Genomic DNA, 26685 nt, shown 5'->3' on the forward strand with positions numbered 1-26685 from the left:
ATCCGCTTACGATTACCGGCTTGAATTTGTCAAGGGAAAAGAGAACATTTTCGCTGATTACTTGTCACGTAAACCAACCATGAATGTACCATCAGTTGAGGAGAGTGTTACGGAGGAAATCCTACACTTTGAAACGGAGAATATTCTCACTGCAGATACAGTAGCTACGGAAACTAGAAAGGATCCTACTCTTACTCAGGTTATGCAATACGTAAAATTTGGGTGGCCTGTTAATGTTGATACCAAATTGCAACCTTACTACTCACGGCGATTTGAGCTTACTGTACAAAATGGTGTACTGATATGGGATTCTCGTGTGGTTATTCCGAATTCCTTACAACACCTTCTATTGCAGGATTTACACTCAGAGCACACCGGAATTGTGCGTATGAAGAGAATGGCTAGGCAATATGTATGGTGGCCTGGTCTGGATAGTCACATTGAGAATACCGTGAAATTATGCAGGCTTTGCCAGGAGAATGCCAAGAAGCCAGCAAAGGACCACGGTTCTTGGTCCTGGCCAGCTGGGCCATGGAAACGTCTACACTTGGATTTTGCGGGTCCATTTCTGGGTACTATGTTCCTTGTATTGGTGGACTCGTATTCCAAATATATTGATGTCGTACCAATGAAATCTGCAACTACTCAGGGTGTAATTACAATGTTACGTTCTAATTTTGCTATTTTTGGCTTGCCGGAGCATGTGGTCACAGATAATGGCAGCCAATTCACGAGCGCAGAATTCAAGTCATTCTTATCCAGTAATGGCATCGTGCATACGCTAACGGCACCTGGGCATCCTGCCACTAACGGTTTGGCCGAACGCTATGTGGGACATTTCAAATCTAAAGTCAAGCTCCTGACATCAGAGACTGATTTGTCCTCTGCCTTGTACCGGTTCTTACTCACTCATCGCACTACACCTACGGTGAGTGGCAAGTCACCTGCAACTCTACTAATGAATCGTCAGCCACGAACAAGGTACGATCTACTACATCCGACTACTGCAGCCGCTTTGGATCAGCAAGTGCGTTCATTTCAACAGAATTGCTCGAATACTCCCGAGTATAGTGTTGGTGATGCTGTCTATGCACTGAATTTCAGCAATTATGGGTCGAAGTGGGTACCAGGCGTCGTTCTCAGTATTGTCAGCCCCATGAATTACCGTATTCAGGTTGACGAAGTGGTGTGGAAACGCCATCGGAATCAATTACGGCCTCGTTCCATCCCGGGTGCAATGATTCCCAGTCTGCAACCTCCAGCTGAAGTGGTGGATTCATCGTCTGTGCCGACTCCGCCTATGTCGGTACCACCAGCTGTGACATCTACGCCGCCGGATGAAACACCGGCTCAGTCAACAGCACCTTCTACTCAGGCACCTATAACGCCCGATCTGTCGGCTGCGCCGGCTCCTCATAGTTTGCCGAAACAGCCTGAGCGTACACAGCCCCGTCGAAATGTTGGTAAACCGTTGCGTTATCGTAATGGCTAAGTGTACAGTACATGTGCTGACCAGTCGTGACTGATACCGAACACTTTTTGTAATGTGGATTATGGCCTGGTTTGTGAATACTGATTCTGGACTTTTGAGATCATTCTATTCGCATGTGCATGTATTTCCTTGTACCGGTCTCTGCATAGTCTATTCGCTGTGCATGACAATTACATTAATCTAGACAGTGCTCTGGGCACATGTGCATGTTTGTCCGCATAATTTATTTTCTATAATGCATTCTGTTATGAGCACTGTCCCAGTGTCAGCAAATATTGATTGCATGCCTTTGTACATATTTCTGCTTGCTGTGTTGCTCCATATACCTCCGCTTTGTGGGGGAGGATTGCTATGTATACGTCATACTTCATAATATGATGACTCCTCTTTTCTCTATCATACTGAGCATGCGTCATAACAACATGGTCTTTTGTCCGTCACTACTCTATGAACTGTTTGTGTGTCTGTGAGGTCCGACACAACAGGGGCGAACCCCCTTTCACCCCAGCCAAATGTGCCCCTCTTTTAGTGACTGTCGACTGCATTTTGTTGAATTGCCTGAAAAACAACACAAGTATCGACAAATGAGTAGGTGGGGAGGGGGCTCAATCAGAGCTCAATCAGAGCTGTGCCCCCTACCCTCCTTTGGCTAGAACCCTGAGAAATCCTCAGGTGATGGTCATCCCTTTTCTTGAACTGATCCATATCTCATTCATATTTCCATGGATATGGCCTGTGCCGAGTAAGGCTTGCATGCAGGGAGATAGACCGCTGTTGCTGGTATTCTCTGATTGTGACCAAGACCTAGCCCAAATGCTGGACATCGGACCATATTTTGTGCTTGCTCTATTTATCCTAGATGACCGACATCAAATGATCAAGGAGAGATGATGGATGGTTGCCAAACTCAACCAGAGAATGTTGGCAGTGTTGAAGACATCATTGGGTCACTGCATCATGGAAATGGTATAGTAAGACGGTATTATAGGTACGATGACATCAAGAAACAGGTGATTCCCCGATATGTGCGATTGTTTTGATGAAATTCATTCAGTAGATATTCAGTCTCGCATATGAGCATATCCTAGAGCCATGGTAGCTAACCCATTATTTTGGGATCATATAATGTAAAATGTGCAGACCAAAATGCAACCCGAGCTGCTGAAGTATGCCCAATACTTCAGTGATTTTTTAAATGGATTCTGTTGATACGTTTTATCCTGCGGTTATAAATCACTTATTTCTACGGTCTGATTGCTGCAGAACAGTCAAAACCCACAATGTGCACCGGGCCAAATGAGTAAAATTTTGCTCTGTGCAGACTTTTAAATCAACCTAATTTTTTCCTCCCTTCTTCCATCTAAACGTTTCACTCCCGATTCGAATACTGTAGGAATTCATGCGAAAATTGAATTATATTCAGACCCATGCTGTGATCAAAATTATTGTAGTTTCTCGCATTAGAACCACCCAATGCTGCGGTTTGACTAACATTTTTACTAAGCAACATAGAATGAATTTTCTAGCAAAGGTAAAGAAAGGCAATTAAAAAGTAGGAAATCTGTGGTAGCAATGAAGTGTGAATATGGTTACTCTAAATGTCAGCAGTTATTTGTGTGTGATCTGCTAAACATTCTCCGCCTTCCGGCTATATATGCTCCTAAGTGGCGATTTCAATATATGCTTTGGGATTAATACATGAATCTAAATGATACAAGTAGGAAAGGGAGAGAAATGCACTACCAGTGCAGATACAGCAGGAGCTGAAATCAGGAGCAGTGGATTTCGGAAAAGCAGCGTGCACGGTTGGTTGAAAAAACCTAGAGCATGTTGTACCTTCTGTTTTTACATATTAAATTAAACCCACATGCAAAACTTGTATGGGGGGGGGGAGGGGGGGGGGGGGTAATGAAAGGAGAGAGAGGTGATCATAGCATATGTAGCACCATGCAAAACATTGTCTTGTAGAAATAAAAAGGCTCCAGGCTGTTCAAAAGAGTGCTCAATGTGCTCAATGCGCTCTTGTCGAGAGAAATGAAATGAGAAATTTACAAAACATGATGACATAGACAAAGCTTGCCGCTACACTTGAAATAAACTGCAGGACTCGACGATGGCTTGCAAGCATTGGAGGTCAGTGAAGATAAGGCGACTTTCGTTGATCATCACATAAGTATGGCATGGCCTACATGTTGAAAGTTTAAAGACACAACAATTTCAAGATTTAGTCATAACAAACATATGGTCCAGTGAAATATCCGGCCAAACTGACTCTACTCTACTACTCTATGAACTTGAGGCAAAATATCCCCAAATCAAGCTTCCTTCTTTCGTTACGTTACTTATGCCACTCCGAAATTGGTCAACTAAAATTATCTCCCAATCTGCAGCCTTTTCGTCACTACAGAAGTGAGTAAGGAAACAAGCGGGATGAACACACTCATGCAGCTGTGCTCATATAATTTGGCTCTTAACAATTAGATGGTCTCCCTGCTATATCTACTGCAAATCACCTCAAATTGCATGTCATGTGCATGGGTGACATAGTCACAAATGATGAATTAATACTAAGACTTACCTGATGCTTTGATAAGCTCTTTGTATGCAGCCACAGAAAGGGATGGTATGAAATTCATGATCCAGCTTTTGTAGGCTAGGAGATATAGCGCACTCTTTGGGCAATTGGTCCATATTAAAGGGGAAGTTAAGGCAAAAATTAAAATTTCACCAGTTGTAGTCTTCGGGGTGCTGAGTCGAATGGTCTTGGTCCGAGAAAGCTGAGACGCTCCCTTCCTACTTGAATCCCAATCGAACTCGCACACTTCCACCGAAACTGGATGACTGCGCCCTACTAGATGGGGATTTGTATGCAAAATGTCACTAAAAGCGCCATTTCGTTCTTATAAAAGCACGGATGATGATCGCGATTGGCCCATATGTTGTACTCTTTTGGACGCTGAGTCGACTGGTTTTGGTCCAAAAAGGCTGCGATGCAGCGTTCCTCCTTTATTCCCAATCGAACATGGTTGAACAAGCGGTCACGTGCTCCTGGGTGCCCAAATCACCTGGTCACCACGCCAGCAGGCGACAACTTTCACACCAAGGTTCAGTTCAACTCGAGTGACAGGACTGCACCCAAAAAAGGTCAAACAGGCTAGTAAGTTTTACCCTGCAGGCACGGTGACCAGCTGACTGGTGTACGCAGGAGCACGTGACCGCTTGTTCAACCATGTTCGATTGGGAATAAAGGAGGAACGCTGCATCGCAGCCTTTTTGGACCAAAACCAATCGACTCAGCGTCCAAAAGACTACAACATATGGGCCAATCGCGGTCATCCATACTTTTATAAGAACGAAATGGCGCTTTTAGTGACATTTTGCATACAAATCCCCATCTAGTAGGGCGCAGTCACCCAGTTTCGGTGGAAGTGCGCGAGTTCGATTGGGATTCAAGTAGGAAGGGAGCGTCTCAGCTTCCTCGGACCACGACCATTCGACTCAGCACCCCGAAGACTACAACTGGTGAAATTTTGATTTTTGCCTTAACTTCCCCTTTAAAGGGGAAGTTAAGGCATAAAATGTCACTAAAAGCGCCATTTCGTTCTTATAAAAGCACGGGTGACCGCGATTGGCCCATATGTTGTAGTCTTTTGGACGCTGAGTCGACTGGTTTTGGCCCGAAAAGGCTGCGATGTAGCGTTCCTCCTTTATTCCAAATCGAACATGGTTGAACAAGCGGTCACGTGCTCCTGCGTACGCCAGTCACCTGGTCACCGTGCCTGCAGGGTACAACTTACTAGCCTGTTTGACCTTTTTTGGGTGCAGTCCTGTCACTTGAGTTGAACCTTGGTGTGAAAGTTGTCGCCTGCTGGCGTGGTGACCAGGTGATTTGGGCACCCAGGAGCACGTGACCGCTTGTTCAACCATGTTCGATTGGGAATAAAGGAGGAACGCTGCATCGCAGCCTTTTCGGACCAAAACCAGTCGACTCAGCGTCCAAAAGACTACAACATATGGGCCAATCGCGGTCATCCGTGCTTTTATAAGAACGAAATGACGCTTTTAGTGACATTTTGCATACAAATCCCCATCTAGTAGGGCGCAGTCACCCAGTTTCGGTGGAAGTGCGCGAGTTCGATTGGGATTCAAGTAGGAAGGGAGCGTCTCAGCTTCATCGGACCAAGACCATTCGACTCAGCACCCCGAAGACTACAACTGGTGAAATTCAAATTTTTGCCTTAACTTCCCCTTTAACAAATGAACATGATCACCCGAGTTTAGTGCTAGAACTGAGTGGATTGTCAGAAGGCATGAGGTGTCGATTCAATGTGACATTCCCCGCATGATATGGCAGGAATTCAAATAAATTGAGTGATGCACCCCAGTACATGCGATGAGCCAATCCTAGTAGGCCTTTCAGCCTGGTACCAATGTAGAAATCACTTACCTTTATACTTCAGGAATAGCTATATTAGACTGTCACTGTCATTTGTGCAAATACAGAAGCCACATGATCCATGCTGACTCCAACTACGCCTTAGGTCATGATCGGCATTTTCTGAGGTCGAAGCAACACACATGCACACACACGCACATGTGCACACACACATGCACACACACACACATGCACACACACACATGCACACACACACATGCACACACACACATGCACACACACACATGCACACACACACACACACACACACACACACACACACACACACACACACACACACACACACACACACACACACACACACACACACACACACACACACACAATTTTGGCACGAAACAGTATCATACTACTGTTACGAATTATTTGTATTACAACTATGATTTACGCATGTCGTTGTATTTGGTTCTTGTCTTGTGGAGTCCAGTGTCTGATGTCATATATGGTCTAAGTGTACGCGCGAGTATGGTGTGATGTGTGACGTTTATGGTATGTGGTGCATGCAAGAGTATGCGTTGTCAGAGTGTGAGGATGTGCTTCCGTCTGTGTGAGAGTGACTGTCAAGTGAATGCTGTACATGCGCAGTGCTAGTTTGGTCTGGGAATGAGAGTCTGTGATTCGTCCGTGGTCTGGTTGTCTTGGTCTTGGTCATGTGTTCTGTACGTATTCGTCCCTGATTGGTCGTCGGCTTATTACTGCTTGTTCGTTGTTGTTTCTTCGAGTCTTTTCTGGAGTCTTTTCGAGAGTCTTTTCCCGGGAGTCTTTTCGAGAGTCTTTTCCCGGGAGTCTTTTCGAGAGTCTTTTCCCGGGAGTCTTCCCGTTGTCCTTTTTGTCCTCACCAAGTTTGTCTCTCTCCTCCTGCGCCCTCGTCATTTCTTGGTATAATATAAGAGTATTGAAGATACAATCAAGAGTTTGCGTTGTTGTGTGGCGGGGGCCAGGGGGAGAAGCATTTCCTTTACACTCCTGTGAGGCATGAGTCTATGAAGCTGTGAACCACTTAAAATGCACCCCTAGGCCTAGGCTCTGGGCTATGTCCTTGGAGACTATCAGTAGTCCAACTTGGAACAACTTGGGAGGTACAACAGAGTAGAGCAGAGGAAGAAGAACACGCAAATTGGCTAAACTTCGTAATACAGAATATCCTCAATTACGCAATATCCAATGCACTTTACACCAGGATTATGTGCAGAGCAAGTGACGTTGTAGGTTCCGAGATATAAATTATGTTATCTCGAATATGCCCAGTGTGCTCCACACATGCATACAGTCATGTTCCCACTCTTTCTCAACATTTCCTTTCTCGTTTTATTTATCCTACTCCATGATGTGTACTGCACATGTTCACCACATTCCTGTTCCCCTACAATGCTATTGCATGTACATGCAGGGCGCGAAATAACGGACAATTTTTTTTCAGACAATTTCCGACCGTTTACGGTCAGTTTCCAGATGTTTTGTACATATCCGCACAAAGTGTCCGCGCACCTTTTTGCAAAGTACAAAAAAGAAAAGGCACTTCAATCCTTTGTCTCATAGTCATTAGTGATGTCGTCTGGCAAGAGAAAGCCAAGCACCGCTGATGCAGGTGCTCCTCTTGGAAAGAAGCCCAGAGGAGTCAAGACGACCACTTGTGACAAGTGGGTCGCCGCCGAGTATGATAGGGAGCTTTCAACTTCTGTTTGGCTGAGCTATGAGCGCAGTCCCTCAGATCGTAGCGTTGTCGAAAATTTGAAGTGTAAGATGTGTTCCCGTTTTGTTGATAAAATTCGCAGCAGCAAGAATTTTTCTGACTCCTTCGTCATTGGCTCAAGGAACCTGAAAACGTCAGCCTTCAAAGATCATGCTGCGTCTGAAATGCATCGTCGTGATAACATTTCTATGGTATTAATTCTACACTGAACATTGTGTGATTTGATGTGAAAGTTGCATGTCCGGACATGTCCGGCCATTTTTGCAACTGGCAGGACATTGTGTCAGAGCATATTTTAATCCTTAGCGCATGCCCTGTGCATGTATATGCTGAGGAAAGTCAGTAATTATAATTATCATGACACCTGCCAGGTTCCCCTCAGTCTTGCTACTGCATAACTGTGCAGGGGTGTAGGGCACGCTACAGTCACCATGGATCGTATTCATTACCACTTTCCGTCCACCCAGGTACTGTGAAATTGTGAAATGCGATTGTTTGTGTGTATGGTGACACCGTTGAATTCTCAAGGAGAGAGAGAGAGGGGAGGGGAGGGGTGGCAGCAGACATTCCGGTAACGGCTTACCTCTGGTTGGCTGCAGCTTCGAAAGCCCTGCCTGATGGGCCAGTGATGCCCCTGCCAGATGTTATACTCTCCCCCCCGTGTTGCAAGCTGATCAGTTCCCTATAGCAACAATATGTGTGAAGGGGATAGTGTCCTACTAAAACTTGACATTCATTCCACTTAGTGAAAAGCACAACGCAGTACCAACACAGTGTGATCTATGTGAAAACGAGAGAAGCCGTAGGGGCGTCGGACATGGTAAGGTCACTACAGTATTGACCGTACCACTTTTTGCCCCAGGTAGTCTACCCCGTGAATTAAAATACACTGATCTGGGCTCTAAAATTCCAAAATTTTCGGCTCAGCACCCCTCTCCTGCGAGCAAAGTGTACTTCAGATTGCTGACCGTACCACACTTAGGCTGTGTTTACATGAGAAATTTCAACCCGGGTCGAGTTCAGCCCGGGTTGAAAGTCTGTACGATAGACAAAATGGGTGAGCGTTTACATGAAGACAGTTGACCCGGGTCAAATACTGATATGCCGCCAAAAGTCCACTTCTAGAGTCCTGTATGGTTACGTGAATCCGTTCGCGCGAAGTTTGCATGTGCAGTGCTGTTTCGCTGTACGATTTTCTTGACCCGGGTTGATTTCTACCCTCCCCTTGGGGGTAGGGTTGAAATCAACCCGGGGCGAAATTTCAACCCGGGTCAAGCGCAATGCGTCATGTAAACGCGCCATTCATTTTGTGCACATAGCGGGTTGAAATCTGACCCGGGTCGAACTCAACCCGGGTTAAAACGCCTCATGTAAACACAGCCTAAAATACCTTCCGACGCTCCTGGAAGGGCGACCAAACACAGGGGACGTATCGCACTCCAAAGCACCCGTGACCGAGTATGTCAACGCAAGGGTGACGGTGAGATGCTTCCAGTAAAGGTCTAAGTCAACACCCTGCACGGTGTTTCTTACCTGGGGACTAAATGCCACTGAGGCCTAAACTGAAAAGCTGATGCCACAAAGATAGCGTCGGAACGAGTCGGCAGCGTCGGAACGAGTCAGCAGCAATTATTACCGCACCTTCGCTGCAGCTCCCATGAAGATGGAAGACGTCCACGCTGCCGTAGAGTGTTGTTTTCGAACTCCCTTCATTGGAATTTTCTTCCCTGGATCATTTCTTGCGGACTTGGCAAGGAGCAGCAGGTCGATGAAACGCAGTACCTAATGAAGCAAAGGCCATGTAGCCTAGGTTCACAATGATGCAAATTGAAATTCGTTCACGCCTTCAAAAGAAAGGGAAGTGCCACAGCTTCGGCCACTCACTAACAACATGCAAGGAAGGAGTGAACGAATTCGCGAAGGGCACAAAGGTTCCAATGACAACACTTACAGTAAACATACTATTCATACTAGTACTAGTACTAGTATGAATAGATGAATAGTATGGTCCACACGACGGGTACCGGGTACGGGTAGGATATCCTGCCCGGAATTGAACTCACCATTTTGTGTGCTTTAGCCGACACTGCACGAGGATGTAACCTTCGAGCCATTCCGGTTCACCTCACCGAGAGGTAAGACCGAGGGCTGACTGTTGATGAGCGCGTAGCCTTGGGCGGTTCAGGAATATTGGCTGTGTGCGCCAACAGGAAAAGCCGTCTCTTCGACTACCGACTCCGTTCGACTATAACAGAAGAAAAGGAGTACACAATACCTCCATAGTGAAAAGTACATAATGCAACCTGAAGAAAGTGACGGGTATCAACACCAGTCCTGTTGTACACGAACCTTGCTCGGGTCGCGTCCTGAAGACATACCGGCCAAGATGAAGATACTTGGCTATCTGTGAAAAGTTTCCTCCTCGGCTTCAGTGGTCTTGGCCTCAGTGGATGGAACAAACTGAATGCTAGACCTCTCTACCTGTTCCTTCTTACCCTCGTCGTAGATCTACTGAGTCTGTAGCCGTTGTCTAGTGTATACATGTAGTGAGTAGTGACTAGTGGTGTTATGCGCTCTTTACGTTTACCCGCGAAAATTCCACCAAGGCGAGGCAAATGAGCATGAGGTGCGATGTTTCGCATCTGGTTGCAGACTTGCTAAATTGTGTAAGTGACTTATAATGTCTACCGTAACGGGGTGAGGTTAGTGCGGGCTAAGTCACTAAGTATGTGTGATTTCGGCAAATCGGCTACTAGTACTACAGACTGTGTATCATTTCGTCTTGGGCCAAGTTGGGGGTTAGACAAGGGGAAGTAAGTAGCCATGTAGCCTTTGTAGGGGTAGACCTACCCTACAAAGGGTACGGGTGTGTGTTGTTGTGGTGCATCGATGGCGAAGTGTTAGTGTTACCAAGAGTCCATAACCATGATAACGCAAGAGTATGCAACTGTGATTAGGGGTGCATGCGCATATATGCGTGGCGCGCTGCCTTCATTACGTAACTATTGCCTTCATCACGCTCTGAAAGCATGCATTCAAACTCTCAAATTCTCGCACGAGCCCATCCGTTTTTGTTCGATTCGTTCCAGTACCTACACAATCTCTGAATTCTGGCGCGTGAACTCCAGTTCCGTACGAAAGTTCATTTCAAACTGGAGGGAAAGTGCGGTGTTTGACTTTCCGCAGTGCGCGGACTGCAGCTGAATGATGTAATGAAGGCAGCGCGCCGCGCATCTGGCCCATAGAAAAGAGATCACAGTTGCATACTCTTGGGTTATGGACTCTTGCTCTTGGTGTTACCCATGCCATGGCCATGCTGCCCCGCGATCATTTTTTTCTCTCTTTCGACGTTTCAGGGATTTGTCCGGATGGCACTTGACAGTCTGTTTGACGCCTTCCAGACCTCGCAGTACTGGTTGTACATGTATCATGGCGTGTGTTTGGGTCATAACAGTCCACCGCAGTGCTAGCTAGCTACACACCAGGGAGTCGTAGGGTCTATACGACTCCCTGCTACACACATAACAGTGTAGTGTAGAGCAGGGCTAGCTTTCACGACTCCCTATCCCTGGTGACGGACTCCGCGTGGTGTAGACTATGTGGGCTGGGCAGTGGATCGTTAGACTTTCCGTGCTGGAAAAGAAAACTCGTTTCTTTTATCACCTCCTGAAGTAGCACTAGCAAGCTGTAGTTGAAAGGAGAGCCACAGAATAGCTGCGAAACATGAGTGGAGGCGCAATGCTGCGCTGCCTGATCGCGCTCTTTAGCGCTTGGTATGGTGTTGTGGCGGCCGGCCGCGAGCCAAACGCCTCTCCGAACTTCGTGGTTCTGTTCGCCGATGACATGGGCTATGGTGAGAAGGAGAGCTTTAGTAGTAGTACAGTAAATCTTGCAACTATCGATCACCCATCGGTTCCCCCAAAAGCCGTCTTTACTGGCAGGTGGTCTTTAGTTGGAGGCTTGCACCGCACTGCCACAATGTGGATCCCATTATGATAATCATTAATGTATGTCAAAATGTAGCTAATACCCCACCATGCACTTGCACAATGCAATTTCTGTTACTGATCACACAATATAGAGAGAGGGAAAGAGAAAATTATGTTTTATTGGTTATATCAAATTCAGTTGCTACTTCTGAAGCCAGGAGCCAAGCGTTCCATAGCCCCTGCTGAAGTTTGGCTTGGCGCTGGGCTTCATCTATGTTGATGAGATCACTGACACTGGGCTTATCAACAGTCATTGCCACAGTAGCCAAGCTATGCTGCAACGTACCCCAGCATGCTAGCACTGCAGTGTTCATTTGCGTGACTAGGGCATGTGATTGCACTTCCATTGCAGTAGTGGGTGATAAACTACTGCAGAGAGAAAGTTGTCAAAGTATGCATGCATCAGAAATGATATAATATGATAAAATAAATCTCACGGTGAGCGTAGGACTCGGTCGGATTGAATTTTCCGCATCCGCAGAAACGCCGCTACCCTCAAGGATCAAGGCGCAGATGCAGCTCCTGAAGCGGTGGGAAATGAGTAGATCAGACCCACCACAGAGTGATTATTAATTCCCTTTCAATTGTTAATCTATGTTACCATCGTGGCGGGCCATGAGATCCCAATCAACTGTGGTTTGCAGCACGCTTGAACAAATTCTTCCACTTCCAAATAGGACTTGAGCCCGGTACCCTCTCTTTCTCGGGAATAGTCTTTGACAGTTCCACTATGGACAATGCAAAACCATCTGACCTTGTTCCGAGAGACCAGGTGACAATGACAAAGTAATGATGACTTGGTTTTGTTCTGTTTCAGGTGACTTATCAGTGAACGGACATCCAACCATCCGTACACCTAACATTGATCAACTTGCCCATGGAGGCATTCGCTTTTCCCAATGGTCAGTACTCGAACTCATCATAGTTTGTAAAGCCAGGATGGTGTTTTGGCCCTAGTCTGTGGATGTGCAGGAGTAAACCAGTATCAAGAGTCTTGCATGACCACGAGTTGTACACAACTATTGTGCTTGCCATGGACCAATGTACAGCTGTTTTCTTTCAATCCATCATCAATATTGTAGCATGAAGTGATCAGGCACATTGTACATCCAGGTTTTCACAGACATATGGTATGCTTTAGTTCATCAGATTTAGAAACAGTAAATATACTCTCCTTTGTGTCACTTTGTGCTAGGTGATATCCCACCCGAAGTGCAAACCTGCCATTCTGAACTGATTCTCGTTACATCACTGCATTTGTACATGTGTAGACAATCTAGTCATCTGTGCACCCAGAAAGAATTTGAACAAGCCATGCTATGTACTGTGCCAAGGAGCCTTCCTTCCAGGGTGTCAAGCACCATGCAAATCTGTGGTGCCAGATATGCACGCACTTTGAGTCGGTTTTCACCAAGTGCAACTATAGCATGTTTGCAACATAGTGCGTGTGAGGGACACTTACTTGCCTCTCATGTATTCCTAATATTTCCTTTGCTTCTGTATCTTCTTGTTGCATTTGTTAACATTCTGGTCTTGAGTATCAATTAATCCATTCCTTCAACCTTCCACAGTCTGACAAAATGATGATTACTAGCATAATTGTGTGCTTGCTTCACTCAGGTACTCAGCATTCCATGTCTGCTCTCCATCTAGAGCAGCCATGTTGACTGGAAGATTGCCAATTCGTTCAGGCACTACCGGTGCTGGCTGGACAGGTGGTGTGTTTGGAGCCTCGGCAGTTGGTGGTCTGCCTCACAATGAAACTACATTCGCTGAGGCACTGAAGACTGCCGGATATGCTACAGGAATGGTGGGAAAGGTAAGCGCATATATGTTCAACATAATTATGTTGTCATTGATAACATGCTTTGTGTAATTATGCTTTTGGGTAATTCTTCAAATATCTGACCAATTCCGTAAAATGTAACTCAGATAATGAGCCAGTAGTAAATGTAAAATAGAAGAAGAAAACACAAGGAAACGAGTTCCATAATAGCTGATGGTTCTTTGTATGTCTCTGTACTCTCTGTCGCGCAAACTGGTGTTGCCATGCTCTTTTCTGAGATTATGCTGCCATTGATCTCAAAATTATGGTCTTACTCAAACTGGAAAAGAGATGTACTCGTACAAGATATTTTTCAAATGATTTGAAGTGATTTCTGAAGGACACACTGTGTTCTGTTGGTGCTGAAGCTTGATAGGTTTTTGATTGAGCCTGAGGGTGAGCAAGGCGACTTAATGGAGGGTGTATTGGCTCCTCTTTTCACAGTCATAATTTTCATTCTTATGTGTATGATTGTGGCTGGTATAACTCGCACCATTCATTTTCCCCTTAGAGAAAGTAAAGTAGTATACCTAGCAGTATAGATCACAGCCAGCAGCTGTAGACAAGAGGAGGGCTACGATTGGGCATGGTCAAGGCCCCTCTGTGCTGGTTCAATGGTATTTAAGTATAGCATCACTAGTCCAGTGGAACTAATGGTCTATTCTGCACTTGTATCCACTACAGTGGCATCTTGGCCAGAAGCCAGAGTTTCTGCCCACCAACAATGTAAGGTCATTACTATAACTGTTGTAAATGGATTTATCATCATCACGTTGGTGTGGCCATATTAAATGCTTTTTTCCCTATATGCTTTACAAATCTGTGAACTGTTTACAGCTGGATGGAGCATATGGTGTTTGGCACGTGTCTACCGACACTTACAGACTACGACAATATCATTATAGAGGGAGAGCTGCAGGTGGAGTTTTCAAATTAGCCTACCCGCACATTGTACACTGTAAATGGATTACATCGCCGAATACTGCTAAAAATTATTTGGATTGATGTGAGTTTGCCAGATCAGTTTTGCACAGACTTCAAAGCTTAGGTAAAGAAATTTTTTGCGCTATGAATGCTGGGATGATCAACTTTCTGGTTCACTTTACGTACGTTCTTGCAGGGATTTGACGAGTACTTTGGTCTACCTTACTCAGATGGTAAGTGATCACATTGCACTGGGAAACAATTTTGAAGTTACATATAGGAAAGATACCAGCCAACACAGGGGAATTTTTCCTGAGTACACCGTGGCAATACCTGGTAGACAGCTTCCCTTCAAATTCTGCATACAACTGCTTATTTGCAACTCAGAATTATGTGCAGAGAATGACCAGCAACAGCCCATCACTACACGTACACGTTGTTTTCCGTTTTTCAATCAGATAACCTTTCATTCAGGTGTGTTGCATGCGAGATGTGCAGTTGGTTCAAGTTTGGACCGTAGATATGTGTGAGTCAAAGCCTTTTTGATTTTATCTCCAACAGACATGGGAAGCAGTGCCTGGTCACACTACGACCGAGGCGACAGACCCCCTCTACCGCTGCTGCACAATACCACAATAATTGAGCAGCCAACGGATCTTGGTACGCTTACACAGGTGAGTTGTGCACATGCCGCGTGTAAGTTAATCAATATTCTCCAGCACGTAGCATTGATAATTTTTGGAGTCCATTGTAAAGGTTGCATACAGGGTTCAGTAATTCATTGCAAATTAATTGCATATAAATTGAATTAAGTTCCATTAAGTGGATTTCACTTTTAGTACAACATCTTTGGCCAAGTCCTATTTGTTACTTATGAATTGATTTGGAGACAACACTTATATAATTGTATTAGGTCCTTATAGCGATGCACAGAACAAACTGTGCCAATTTTGTGCATTACCTGTATCGTTTTCTGGCATTGGAGTGTGAAGTCATATGGTGGGGGTTCTACTAACCTTGTAGCAGCTCCCGAGGTTAGGATATCTCAGGACATACATTGGTGCTTCAAAAATTGCGTTTGCCTCTCTCTAATTGTATTTGTGATGTGTTTGCAGCGCTATGCCCAGTACGCATCTGACTACATCAATCGCAAGAAAGATGAGAAGTTTGTCCTGTACATGGCCTTCAGTCATGTGCACACTCCCAACTTCGTCTCCAAGGAGTTCTGCAACACCAGTGCCAGGGGAAAGTTTGGAGACGCCGCTGCAGAGATGGACAACGCTGTTGGTGTGATCATGAAAGCTCTTGATGATGCTGGAGTTCGCAATAATACTCTGACTTTCTTCACAAGGTAACAGTGCAAATATGTACAGCTCTGATTTAGACTAATCACCACCACAGTCTACAGCAATTCAGAACAATACACGCACTTGAAACAATACACGCACTTGAAACAATACACGCACTTGAACGTTCTTCACAAGGTACATGTACGTAATTATGGAATACTCACTTTCTCTATTTTGTCCTGTGGACACACCATAACAGCCCCCCCCCCCCCTCTGGAATTTGGGATTAGGAATTGTTTGATCAATGGCCTAGTTGCATAGGTAGGGATATCAGCGAACGCACTGCGCAGCCCATCTGCGCAGGTCAGCCTGGCCCATCTACGCGCGGCCGACAAGAAAACTCATGAACACTTTCATTTTTTTGCAAAATAAATCGTGCGAAGAAGATGCACGGAATGGCTGAAAACTAGGCTGAGGAATAGTAGCATCCAGAGACTCTCAAACAAATTCATGGTCCATCGCTTCTGACAATGGCAGCGAAGACATCAGGGAGCTTATTGCAGCAACTCTCTACCAAGCGCGATGCTGGTTACTCACCAGGGCAGGGCGCTTCCATCGCGCAAGAAATGGCCGCGAGCGAGAAATGGAAGTCCGATTTTGGAACGATCCAACCAGGGAAATTCCTTGAAAATTGGCCTGAACACCTCTCATACTGGTGTTTCACGATGTGCAAACTTTCAGAGAAATCGACCGGGGAGAACGTGGTACGTTCGTGGGTCCTCGAGTATCGCGTATGATTTGAATGGTCGCGGGGACAGAAGAACAGTAATTATTTTACGACTCCCAGCGGTGCAAACAGACCGCGGCCATGTTTTCTCTGTCGGCCGCGATCACGTTCAAAAAATCGATGACGCAATGCATGCGCAGAGGCCTGCGCAGTGCGTTCGCTGACATCCCTAGCATAGGGCTCGAAAAAGGTAACATCCAAATCAGAATACCAGTAGTTGGAATTTTTGGTCAGAATGCTGTTCCGCTAGGCTTATCTCGTGCGCTGGTGAGTAGTTGATGCACTCTGCCCATGCCTGCTTCCTGCCCTCACTTCATCACACAGTCCATGTCTCTGCGTCATGCAATTGTACAAACATAATAGATAGGTAAAGTGCTTCAAACTTGTGTCCATTTCATTTTCATTTTTAAGGTTCCCTACAATGTTGCCTTGATCACTTTGAAGTACTTGTCACGTGATTTGTTTCTCAACATGCTTCCAGCAGGGACTCAACATTTTCTTTTGACCTTGTTTGCCCTGTTGCAGTGATAATGGACCCTGGTTGATACAGAAACTGGAAGGAGGCAGTGCGGGTCCTTTCTATGAAGGCAAGACAACAACCTGGGAAGGTGGCATACGCGAACCAGGCATTGCTAACTGGCCAGGGACAATTGCGCCTGGGAGAATTGCACAGCAAGTTGTCGCCACATATGACATCTTCCCAACCATGATGAAGGTGAATCTTCTTCTGCGTCAACATAACCATTTTATATCAATATCTAGTATCTACCCAAGCTTTACTTATTCCACTGGTCTGTGAAGAAGGCTACTGCATGTTTACAACTTTGCCTTATCCTGATTACTAGCCCGAGGCACAGTTTCCACCAATCTAACACAACATACTGCCGGGCTTGTGCTCGATGTCAGTGCAAGTTGCAAAATACCTGTATTTGAATCCCATGCCTGCTGCCTGTTTCGTTCAATGATGCAGCTGGCCGGCGTGCCACCTCCCAAGGATCGCATCATTGACGGCAAGGACATGTCACCAATCTTCAGCGACCCCACCGTAGCAAGTCAACATGATTGTATCTACATCTACAAGGGAACACCTAACGGAGGTGAGTGCATGCTTGTGTATGTGTGTGTATGTGTGTGTGTGTGTGTGTGTGTGTGTGTGTGTGTGTGTGTGTGTGTGTGTGTGTGTGTGTGTGTGTGTGCGTGACGGTGTGCTTGTGTGTGTGTGTTCACACAATATGCGTGTGCATATGGTTGTTGCACAATTCATGTGAACTCATATCTAGTCAGGGTGGAATTTATCTATCTTTTCAGCCACCGGAAGTGGCAGTTTGCATCAGTGCAATGCAACATAGCTGCTGCGGGGACTGTTTGTAGTCAACAAGCCTAGCATTGCGTGTTTTCCGAGGGGGAAACCCTTTTGGTGATTGATTTCATTGTTTTCTCTGTTAGATGCTCAGCCTGGCTTGTGGGCTGTCCGCTGTGGATCATACAAGGCTCATTTCGTCACCAACAACCACATCAACACCACAGCTGTCATGCATGACCCACCACTGCTCTATCATGTAGAGAGAGATGCCACCGAGGTCTACGCACTCGACCCAAAGTCTACCGAGTACTTGAGCAACATGGCAACAATCATGGCCGCCAGGCAAGCTCATCTGGCCTCTCTAAAACATGTGCCGAATCAAATGGCCATGGGAGAAGATCCAAAGCAGAAGTTAGTAACATATCGTACTGGCGGTATTCTCTTCTGTGTTGCCACTGGACTTAGGCTGGCTGTACAGATGAAAAGGCCCGTACAGCCCTGGTGTTTAATGTCTTTAACTGTCACTGACCTTACTCTGATAAATCCATGGTGTTATCAACAATGCCGAAAACTCTGTAGATGTATGTTAACTTGCGAATCACGTGACAAACTTATGGTGATCTCACACAGACAATAATCCGCTGGCTAGGCTAACATACTACAGGTGTGTAAAGTGAAGTCTAGACCGATGTGCACTCGCAGCACTGGCACTTGAACTGAATTTGGTGAAGTGGCGTCTGCGTACTAGGGACGGTGCTAAGAACGTGCGTCGGTTCAAATTTAGTTTGCCACAACTGTAGCAGGTCAATTTGTATAGTAGAGTCTTGCTTTCTGAACTCCAGTCGCGTCGTCACATCAAGTTTGAGCCTGGCATCATTTCACAGCCCAGTGTTCACAGGGCTAGGGCATCACAACGCCTGATGTGTACTTGATTGACGTGACTGGATTTCATTGAGCACTGAGGACTGTACATGTGTTATCAGTGTAGTAGAATCACTGTAAAGACACGCCCAAGTAGAATGTGCAGGATGTGCAGGATGTGCAGGATGTGCAGGATATGTGCAGGATATGTGCAGGATATGTGGGTCACACAAGGTATGTAATCAAGCACGCTCAGGAGGTCATGATGGCTGAATCTTGCCCGAGCCTGCAGCCCAAGGGCCGTAGGCCCGAGGGCTGCAGGCAAGGGCAAGATTCAGCCATCATGACAGACAGAGCGTGCTTGATTTGATTTCTTACAGCGCGAAGCAACATATTAGCAAGAGTTCATAACCCTGGGGGTTATGAACTCTTGATATTAGGGAAGGTCAAAGGTGGAAAGGTCGAAGGTCGAAAAATTATTCTCGAAATGACGTCAAACGGTCCGAACATTCCCGAAATGACGTCAGACGGTCCTGATACAGTCGTCCCTCTCTAATCCGGCACTTGTTTATCCGGAACCCTTGCCAACCGGCGCACTTTCTGACGAAACCGATTTTTTTCGTTCGATTCCTACATCTTAATCCGGCACTTGAATTCCGCCTCCGGCAGTGACTTTTTGAAACGAATCGCTCAAACTGCACGTAGTTTGATTTCATAATCCGGCGGTCGTCAATCGCGTACCGGTGCACTCCTTGCCAGGCCAGGCTAGGCTAGGCCAGTCTGGTCAGTGCCGCGCGCGCGGGGCCACTTCAGAGTTCAGTTCAGTTGACTGGAGTTGCGGTGCCACAATCACTGCTGCAGACCTGACTGCTGTATTTTCACAATTCGCTGACAGCAAGTACATGTAGTAGTGTGCTGCCAATTTTCAGGTGTGTTTGTGCAAGAGTACATGTGAACATGTTCTCTGTTTTACTTTATCACTTTATCACTGTGTATATTCCTGGAGAACAGTTGAGAATATAAAGCCGTGCACCAAATACTTGGGTTGACACGGAAAAACCCTGCGTTTTGACGTATGATACATGCATGGGTAGGGCCGAGTCAGAGGGCAGGATTTCTTAATCCAGCACCCTCGTTAATCCAGTAGAAAACGCCGTAGCAAAAGGTGCCGGATTAGAGAGGGACGACTGTACTCCCGAAATGACGTCAAACGGTCCTGATGGCCTGACTATGCCCGCGGCGGGAAGATCGCCTATTGGCCATGGCCCCGGCAACGATCACGTGTCATGTAAGAATTGTACATCTATACAATCAGCATGTCTATGTGCCGTGGTGCACAACCAATCGTGTACTCTGTATACACAGATGCCTTCCCGTATGCACGCGTACACCAACCTCTACACACTCTGCGCTGCCCTAATTAGTAGGGCTGAAACGATCATCCATTTAGCCCAATCGATTACTCTTTATCATAACGATCGATTATTCAATTATAATCTTTACGAGGCCGCACCTGGAATATGTACGTGGAATGGCCAAAAGTGGAAATAATTATGTACAACATTTTGCACAAAAAATTGTAGACCGGACGCGACCTTGACCTTCGAGCTTCATGCTCCAGCTCCGTTGTACTACACTAGGACTGTACTCGATGTTTGAACTCGCGCTGCATGCACTGCGCGCATTAGAAATTAAAAATTTAAAAAACGCAAAATAATCGTAATCGGTAATCTAAACGACTGCTCGATCGTTAGAGTTATCAAACGAGTACTCGATTATTCGGTATAGTCGTTTCAGCCCTACTAATTAGCCATCCCAGCTACATATTCAATCTTTGTGCAGGTGCTGGCTGCGCTAGAAATACAAGTCACATGATTGCTTCATATTTGGGAATTTCATTCTTTCAGTAATGGGGATTTTTGGCACTTGTGCCAGTGGTTGTGAGACGTACCCCTCACCACCACTGTTAGGCGCTGCATCTGCCACTGGGTTTACCGGGTGTAGCGGCTGTCGTGAGTTCCCTTTGGGAAAGGAATCCACAATTTGATCAATTGTTTTACCCTTTTAGACTTTTAGTTCTTGTTTCCATAATATGTTCTTTACTGACTCTTTCACTCAATCGGCCTTCAACTAAACCAATCAGTCTTGTTGTTATTGTAATGATGATGGTGATGGCGATGTCATGATGCACAACTGTTAGTGATGATGATGTCATGCTGCATGGTGATGATGATGATGTTGTGCTGCTTTGTGGAACCTCTCTCATGATTTGTGTGTTTTCTAATGGTGTGTGTTGTGTGTAGGCTATGCTGTGACTGGGACAGCAAAAAGAAGTATCCCAAGTATCAGGAGTGTACGTGCAACCCTGACAACTGGGAGGCATGGACGTGCGGAAGGCCCATCCTGCAAGCTCTCACCACACCCAATCTTCAATGAATGTGTCATCAATTTTAATTATTGTATTTATACGCGTATTCGTATGTTCTGAGTGAGAAAAGTACATCAATCGTACTTGAATTATGCGCCAAACACATTATCGCCTCCACCTGGGCGTTCTAGCCTATGATGCAAACTGCCACATTAAACATAATGTAGTGATCAGTGCAGTGGTGTGCCGTTCTCAGAATTCTTCACTGTCTATGCTTCCATAGTTCAGCAACTGTTGTCCTCGTGTGAATTTTTGTTTCGTTTCATACCGCTTAGCACATTGATGTCCGTTTGTCGCAATGTTCATTTTTTTGGAAGCTTCATAAGCGAAATCCTCAATGGAATTTGGTTTGGCTAAGCAAGCCCTGTATCGTATGTCACAGTGGTCAATAGAATTATTTGGTTGGCTAAGCAATGGATGGATTTCTGTGCATGACTAGTACTGTACAAGTACAAGTAGATAAGACATAGTCAAATGACACCATACATGCATTTCATGCATGGCACGGCGCACTGGTTGATTCATGGCCAGCATTCGGAGTCTTAGCCGCAGGGGCGAGTTTTGAGTTTTTTTAGGCGTTTCAAAGTGTGGCTGGCTAACACACCGGAAAATACGGTGGCTACCCTAGGGCCACGTCAGGAATTACATAGTACATATCTGTACCGAGGAAACACACTTTGACTGTTCCATAGTTTACTACAGATATTATGTGGATCTACATACACATTGTGCATGGCATTGTAGTACAGTTGAACATCGATTATCCGCACATCGACTATCCGACCATTCGATTATCCGTTACAGTTTTTTTGGGCGCACTTGCCCCAGAGTACGCACTGTGCATGTAGTGAGCCATTCAAAAAATACGAAAATTTTGAAAAGTAAAAAGTAAAAAGGTCGTGCGGCTAGTAATAACCACTGAAAGTGTGTGAGTGACAGTTTTTTCTTATCCGGAACATTTGCCTTATCTGAACACCGCCTGACAGTTGTCTGCCCAGAGGTGGTCGGATAATCGATGTTCAACTGTACTATGTTGCTCAATGAAATCCGATCGGGTGAACCAAGTTTGCCCCACTGCCACCACTGCACCAGTCAGTGGATAATCCCAGTGTTCGCAGGTTAAGGGCTGCGCACTGCAGCGTCCGGCGTGGCATTGACTCGCTTGATCGGATTTCATTGAGCAGCTCCCTACATGCATGCATGCCGTCATGTTATAACTCGGAGGCCGTGAGAGTCTACATAATACTTGTAGGTGCTCTACGCAATAGTCTTAGCCCGGGACAAAAGAGAGGTAGAATTATTCTGCACATCACCAGGTGCCAGATCACTTGCCTTGGCACTCGGACTCTGCGCTGAGTAGTGCCACTGGGTAGACATACCCCTGGCACTGGCACTGCCCTGGCACTGCACTGGGTAAAACCCTGCCTACACTATGATAAAAAATTAGAGATTAGTTTCCTCGCCCTACGTCATTAGATCACGTGTCACTGCCAGAACTCAGTCATCCTACGTCATTTCAGATCACGTGCTTCGTGATACAGTTATTATTGTCGTATTGACAGCATTGTGCGACATGTATGTGCAATCATGACTGTGGTCATGGTGAGCTGAGTCAGGATACTGGATAGTAGTGTGATATTCTCTCCCAGTACTGCCAGTATAGTAGAGCAGTAGATCATGGTAGATCTACCAGACTGGTATGTCAACATGACATTGTGGATATGATAAATTTTGCGGCATGTGCTCCTATACGTAGATCTACGGACGATCGGATGGGGTTTATGAAAGTAACTAGTAATTACTCATCATGCTTACCGCTGTACCGGTACTTGATGAGACGACCGCGTAGCTTGCCCAGTCACGGCCACCTCTTTCATTGCGTGGTCCACAGGACTTGCAGACTACTTCGAGTTCCACCGGGTAATGGCGAGTTGGACTTGCATTATATTTAGGCTTATTCAGAATTTCAACCAGCCTACAACAAGTGTCTAAGAAGGTGGCATTGCATCAATGAAATCCAGTTTTCCTCCTGAATGCCTCAATGACGTGACTTGGCTGCGAGAAATCGAAGAAACATCGGATCGAGTACTAGTAATAAGTCCATATTGAACGACAGAGCTCAGTTCCCTCCCAGCTGCCCGCGCGGGATAGAAGTCTCAGTCCGGTCGTCTGTCCGTTTCAGAGCCGTCGGATTCGTCAGAGGGAAATTCAATACAGTTTGTGCAGGAGGCGGAGGGAGTTGGAGATTGGGCTGGTCGTCTACGTAATGTAACATGGAATCCAGAATGCTGCCACATAGAAGGGGAATTTCGACGGCTCTGTACGCGCTACTCCTCTTGCTGAGCATTGCTCACTGCGCAGACTCTCAGCCGTGCAGTACTGTATACGTGAAGCTGGGAGACGCCAGTGTGCGTGACAGCGATGTGTGTGGTGCAGTTGTATCTGATCCATGTGCTACAATTCTAAGAGCACTGATAAACAGCGGTGCCGCTAGTAGTTATGTTGCTGCTGGAGAAAGCAATTGTACATTTGTGTCACTACAGCCTTCACGCTACAATTCGGCCATTGCTTGTGAGCACATCTACCACATAGATGCAGTGACAATCGATGGATCCCAAGCTGCTCAGATTCCTCTCAGATTGGCAAATTGCGTCGAACCGAATCATGACATCCATTCATCGTGGCTGTTCTTCAACAGCGTATCTAATGTAACATTTCAAAACCTGGAGTTGAGCCTGAAGAACTTCAGCGGATACAGTGGTCTGAGCGTTGAGTACTCTGATAATGTGACAGTAGTGAACAGTACCCTGCGCTACCCGACCATCAATACATCGGCTATCTTTCTCAACAACAACGGTAGAGTGGTGGTGTCCGGTTGCCTGTTTACCGGTCAGCCCAGCCCGGATGTGTTCTCTTTAACACAGCCCAAACAGCTACCACAGTATCACATAGCTGCAATACTTGTCAGCCAGAGCTGCCTACCACCACAGCAATGTAACTCCAGCAGTCTGCCATACCCTGAGCAGGCATCCTGTTGTCCAGGCATATTGCCACATAATGCAATGCCTAGTCCCGAGGTCCGGATTGAACTCAGTACGTTTGTAAACCTAGGTATCCAGCCTAATCTCCTGGCTTACTCCAGCAGCATTCACTATGAGGATGCCTCAGCTATACATTTTGGTATCGAAATGGCCGTTGACTACGTGGGTGTGGTAAGCAGGTGTACATTCACGAACAACTATTCACCATATGACACTGTGCTGAAACTGTATGCTGGGCCTGGAACAACCAACATAAAGTATCGCATAGAGGATAGCGTATTCAAGAATGGCTGGGGCTACGTTGGCGGTGCAGCCTTCTTCCGTGTGACGAATACATCCGTCAATGCCTCGCTAGATGTCATCAGAACCACTTTTCTCAACAACACCGCAGCGAGTGAAGGGGGAGCGATTGCTATCTCGGTAGGCCGCAACCAGTTCGCCGACCCGTCCATGTATGAAACACTGCACTTCGCTACGATCGATGGATGCAATTTCACCAGTAACCGTGTTGGCCGCATCACTCGACTCAGTGCAGGCGGTGCCATATCCATAATCTCATCCTCGTTCTATGCAGCAGTTAGTGAAGCAAGGCAGAAGCTACCCACATTGGTCATTCGACACACTACCCTGGTCAGTAATGTAGCCTTCTATTCCTCAGCTATCTACTCGTCAGGATCCAATATATCCGTGGAAGACTCGTACGTATCACTCTCCATGCACCTAGCTTCTGCTCAAATGATTCATTTATTTGTACATGACGTGTGGGGGTATAGCAGACACCGTCGCGTGTCTCACCTGCCCATACTGGATCACAGGAAGTTTGTGTTTAGAACGCACAGAAGTACAGTTGCACTCACTGAAATCCGACACAAAGTGTAAAACTGGTGCTCTGCACCACTTCCGATTACTAGCACATCACTTTACTTGTACATGTTGACACCCAGCCGCATTCGTACCTCACACCCAGCCGCATTCGTACCGCTCCCAGGGCAGTACATTGTTCTATGAGTTTTGACCTTGCGCTAAACCAACACAAAATTAATGAAGCTCAATACAATTCAATTTTTTTTAGGTTTATAATAATGAGATTGGAAAGGAACCCAGCTGTGTATCGAGAAGAAGTCTTATGCTGACCATATTGACCAGTCTGCTGGACACTGGCTACACAAGTGTACACTCATTTTGACTAGGCAGAGTGTTCAGGCTTAGCCAGTCACTGCTTTTATTCGGTCGCTGGTTGTGTATGCAGGTACTTCGCCGGAAATTACAAAGACTCAGCAGTTGGAATAGCAGGCTCCCTTCTGCACCTTGGACGGAATGTCACATTCTTATCAAACCAATCACCGACGTTTGGTGGTGCACTGGCTCTCTATACATACAGTGCTGTGAGATTCGGTCAGGTAAGATTGACTCCCCAATGGCCATTGCTATGGCTTAAAAATAAATGTACTGGGTACATCCTCCGGTGTACTTGTAGTCTTGTATACAGTGTGACTTGAAAACAATTTAAGGATGTCAATGAACAGAACCCGCTGAAGCGTCATTTCACGAAGGTTTTGTCATCAAGTTGAGATGTCACGAACTAATTCTAGAGAAAGCGGTGATGGACAAAGAAAATTAATAACTATGATGGAAGTGTAATGTGAAGAACAATAATAGGAACGATGAAAATATAAAAATGCATCGAACTAGCTTTCGCACAATGCTCATCAGGAAGCATCATTGTACTGATTACCAAATTTCAACACAGACCATTATAAAGGATGAATAGTGAAAAATAACACCTAAACAATGTCAACAAATTATTGTTCTTCACATAACATTTCCATCATAGTTTCTTTTTGTCCATCACCACGTTCTCTAGAATTTGTTCATGACATCTCAATAAAACCTTCGTGATATGACGCTTCAGCTGGTTCTGTTCATTGCAATCCTGAAACTGTTGTCATCTCGCCGCCTTTTCAAATCATGTGACTTGAATACAAGCCCCTTTTTTATTACAATAGTGCTCCCAAATTTGGCTATTGGCCACATTCAGAGCCTGATATTTGTACTGTTGTAACATTACACCAAGCAGAGCACGACGCGTATCTAATCACCGCCCCTTGGGGCCAAAAGAGCAGTGGCGGGTGGTTGTGCAGACTGAGGCATAACAGATATAACCATGCAGTCTCAGTGACAGGATGTGTCGGTGCTAACCCAGGTTGGGTTAGCTGCTAGCTGGTTGTGTTGTCTGTAACTGCATATATATTTTAATGTAAAGCATAAAGCCTTTTTGCAGGTACATTGTGTTAGCATATTCTGCTGCATAGTTATAACACAAACTCTTTCTCCTTCTCCCAAACAGTCTCTTTGCTGCAAGCTACTGACTTTACATTTCACCGAATGTTCATAAGCGAACACTAAACAAGTCGACCCACGTCTTACTGAATGTATCTGCATGAGAACTTACAAATAGCACAAAACTGCTTGATACTGTTCCTGAGTACATCATGGAGAAATGTTGTATTTCTCGCCGGCCGAGCGCAGCGAGATAGGCGAGAAATGATTTCTCGCGAAATATTTTCAGTTGCAAATATGGCATCTGGTGTGTTCTT

The 26685-nt window shown here is 45.8% G+C and overlaps 2 protein-coding genes and 1 long non-coding RNA gene across 4 annotated transcripts in view; 2 read left to right on the forward strand and 1 right to left on the reverse strand.

Annotated features, from left to right (window-relative positions):
• Window positions 1–2975: 2975 nt before the first annotated feature.
• On the reverse strand, window positions 2976–10163 carry LOC135808983 (uncharacterized). 2 transcript variants are annotated; one of them, XR_010552156.1, is made up of 5 exons: window positions 9991–10163; window positions 9705–9886; window positions 8225–8323; window positions 5940–6050; window positions 2976–3677 (listed from the first exon to the last, which is right to left on the reverse strand). It is a non-coding gene; the product is annotated as an uncharacterized LOC135808983 (long non-coding RNA). The 2 variants fall into 2 exon arrangements; XR_010552155.1 differs by lacking the exons at window positions 9705–9886; window positions 9991–10163 and adding an exon at window positions 9175–9574.
• A 1085-nt stretch (window positions 10164–11248) lies between these two features.
• Window positions 11249–21421, forward strand: LOC135808984 (steryl-sulfatase-like). Its single transcript, XM_065322238.1, has 11 exons — window positions 11249–11494; window positions 12448–12532; window positions 13251–13449; window positions 14140–14181; window positions 14576–14612; window positions 14941–15053; window positions 15495–15730; window positions 16981–17170; window positions 17426–17552; window positions 17902–18169; window positions 20923–21421. Exons 1-11 carry the CDS (start codon window positions 11365–11367, stop codon window positions 21053–21055), a joined length of 1560 nt encoding a protein of 519 aa, XP_065178310.1. The 5' UTR covers window positions 11249–11364; the 3' UTR covers window positions 21056–21421.
• A 1462-nt stretch (window positions 21422–22883) lies between these two features.
• Window positions 22884–26685, forward strand: part of LOC135808985 (uncharacterized) — a 29677-nt gene continuing 25875 nt past the window's right edge. Inside the window, exons 1-2 of the mRNA XM_065322239.1 lie at window positions 22884–24786; window positions 25338–25488. Coding sequence (XP_065178311.1) covers window positions 23321–24786; window positions 25338–25488 — 1617 coding nt within the window. The 5' untranslated portion in view covers window positions 22884–23320. The remainder of the gene's footprint in view (window positions 24787–25337; window positions 25489–26685) is intronic.

Source organism: Sycon ciliatum, chromosome 2, assembly GCF_964019385.1.
Source record: "Sycon ciliatum chromosome 2, ocSycCili1.1, whole genome shotgun sequence".
In the NCBI taxonomy this organism is placed as follows: domain Eukaryota; kingdom Metazoa; phylum Porifera; class Calcarea; order Leucosolenida; family Sycettidae; genus Sycon; species Sycon ciliatum.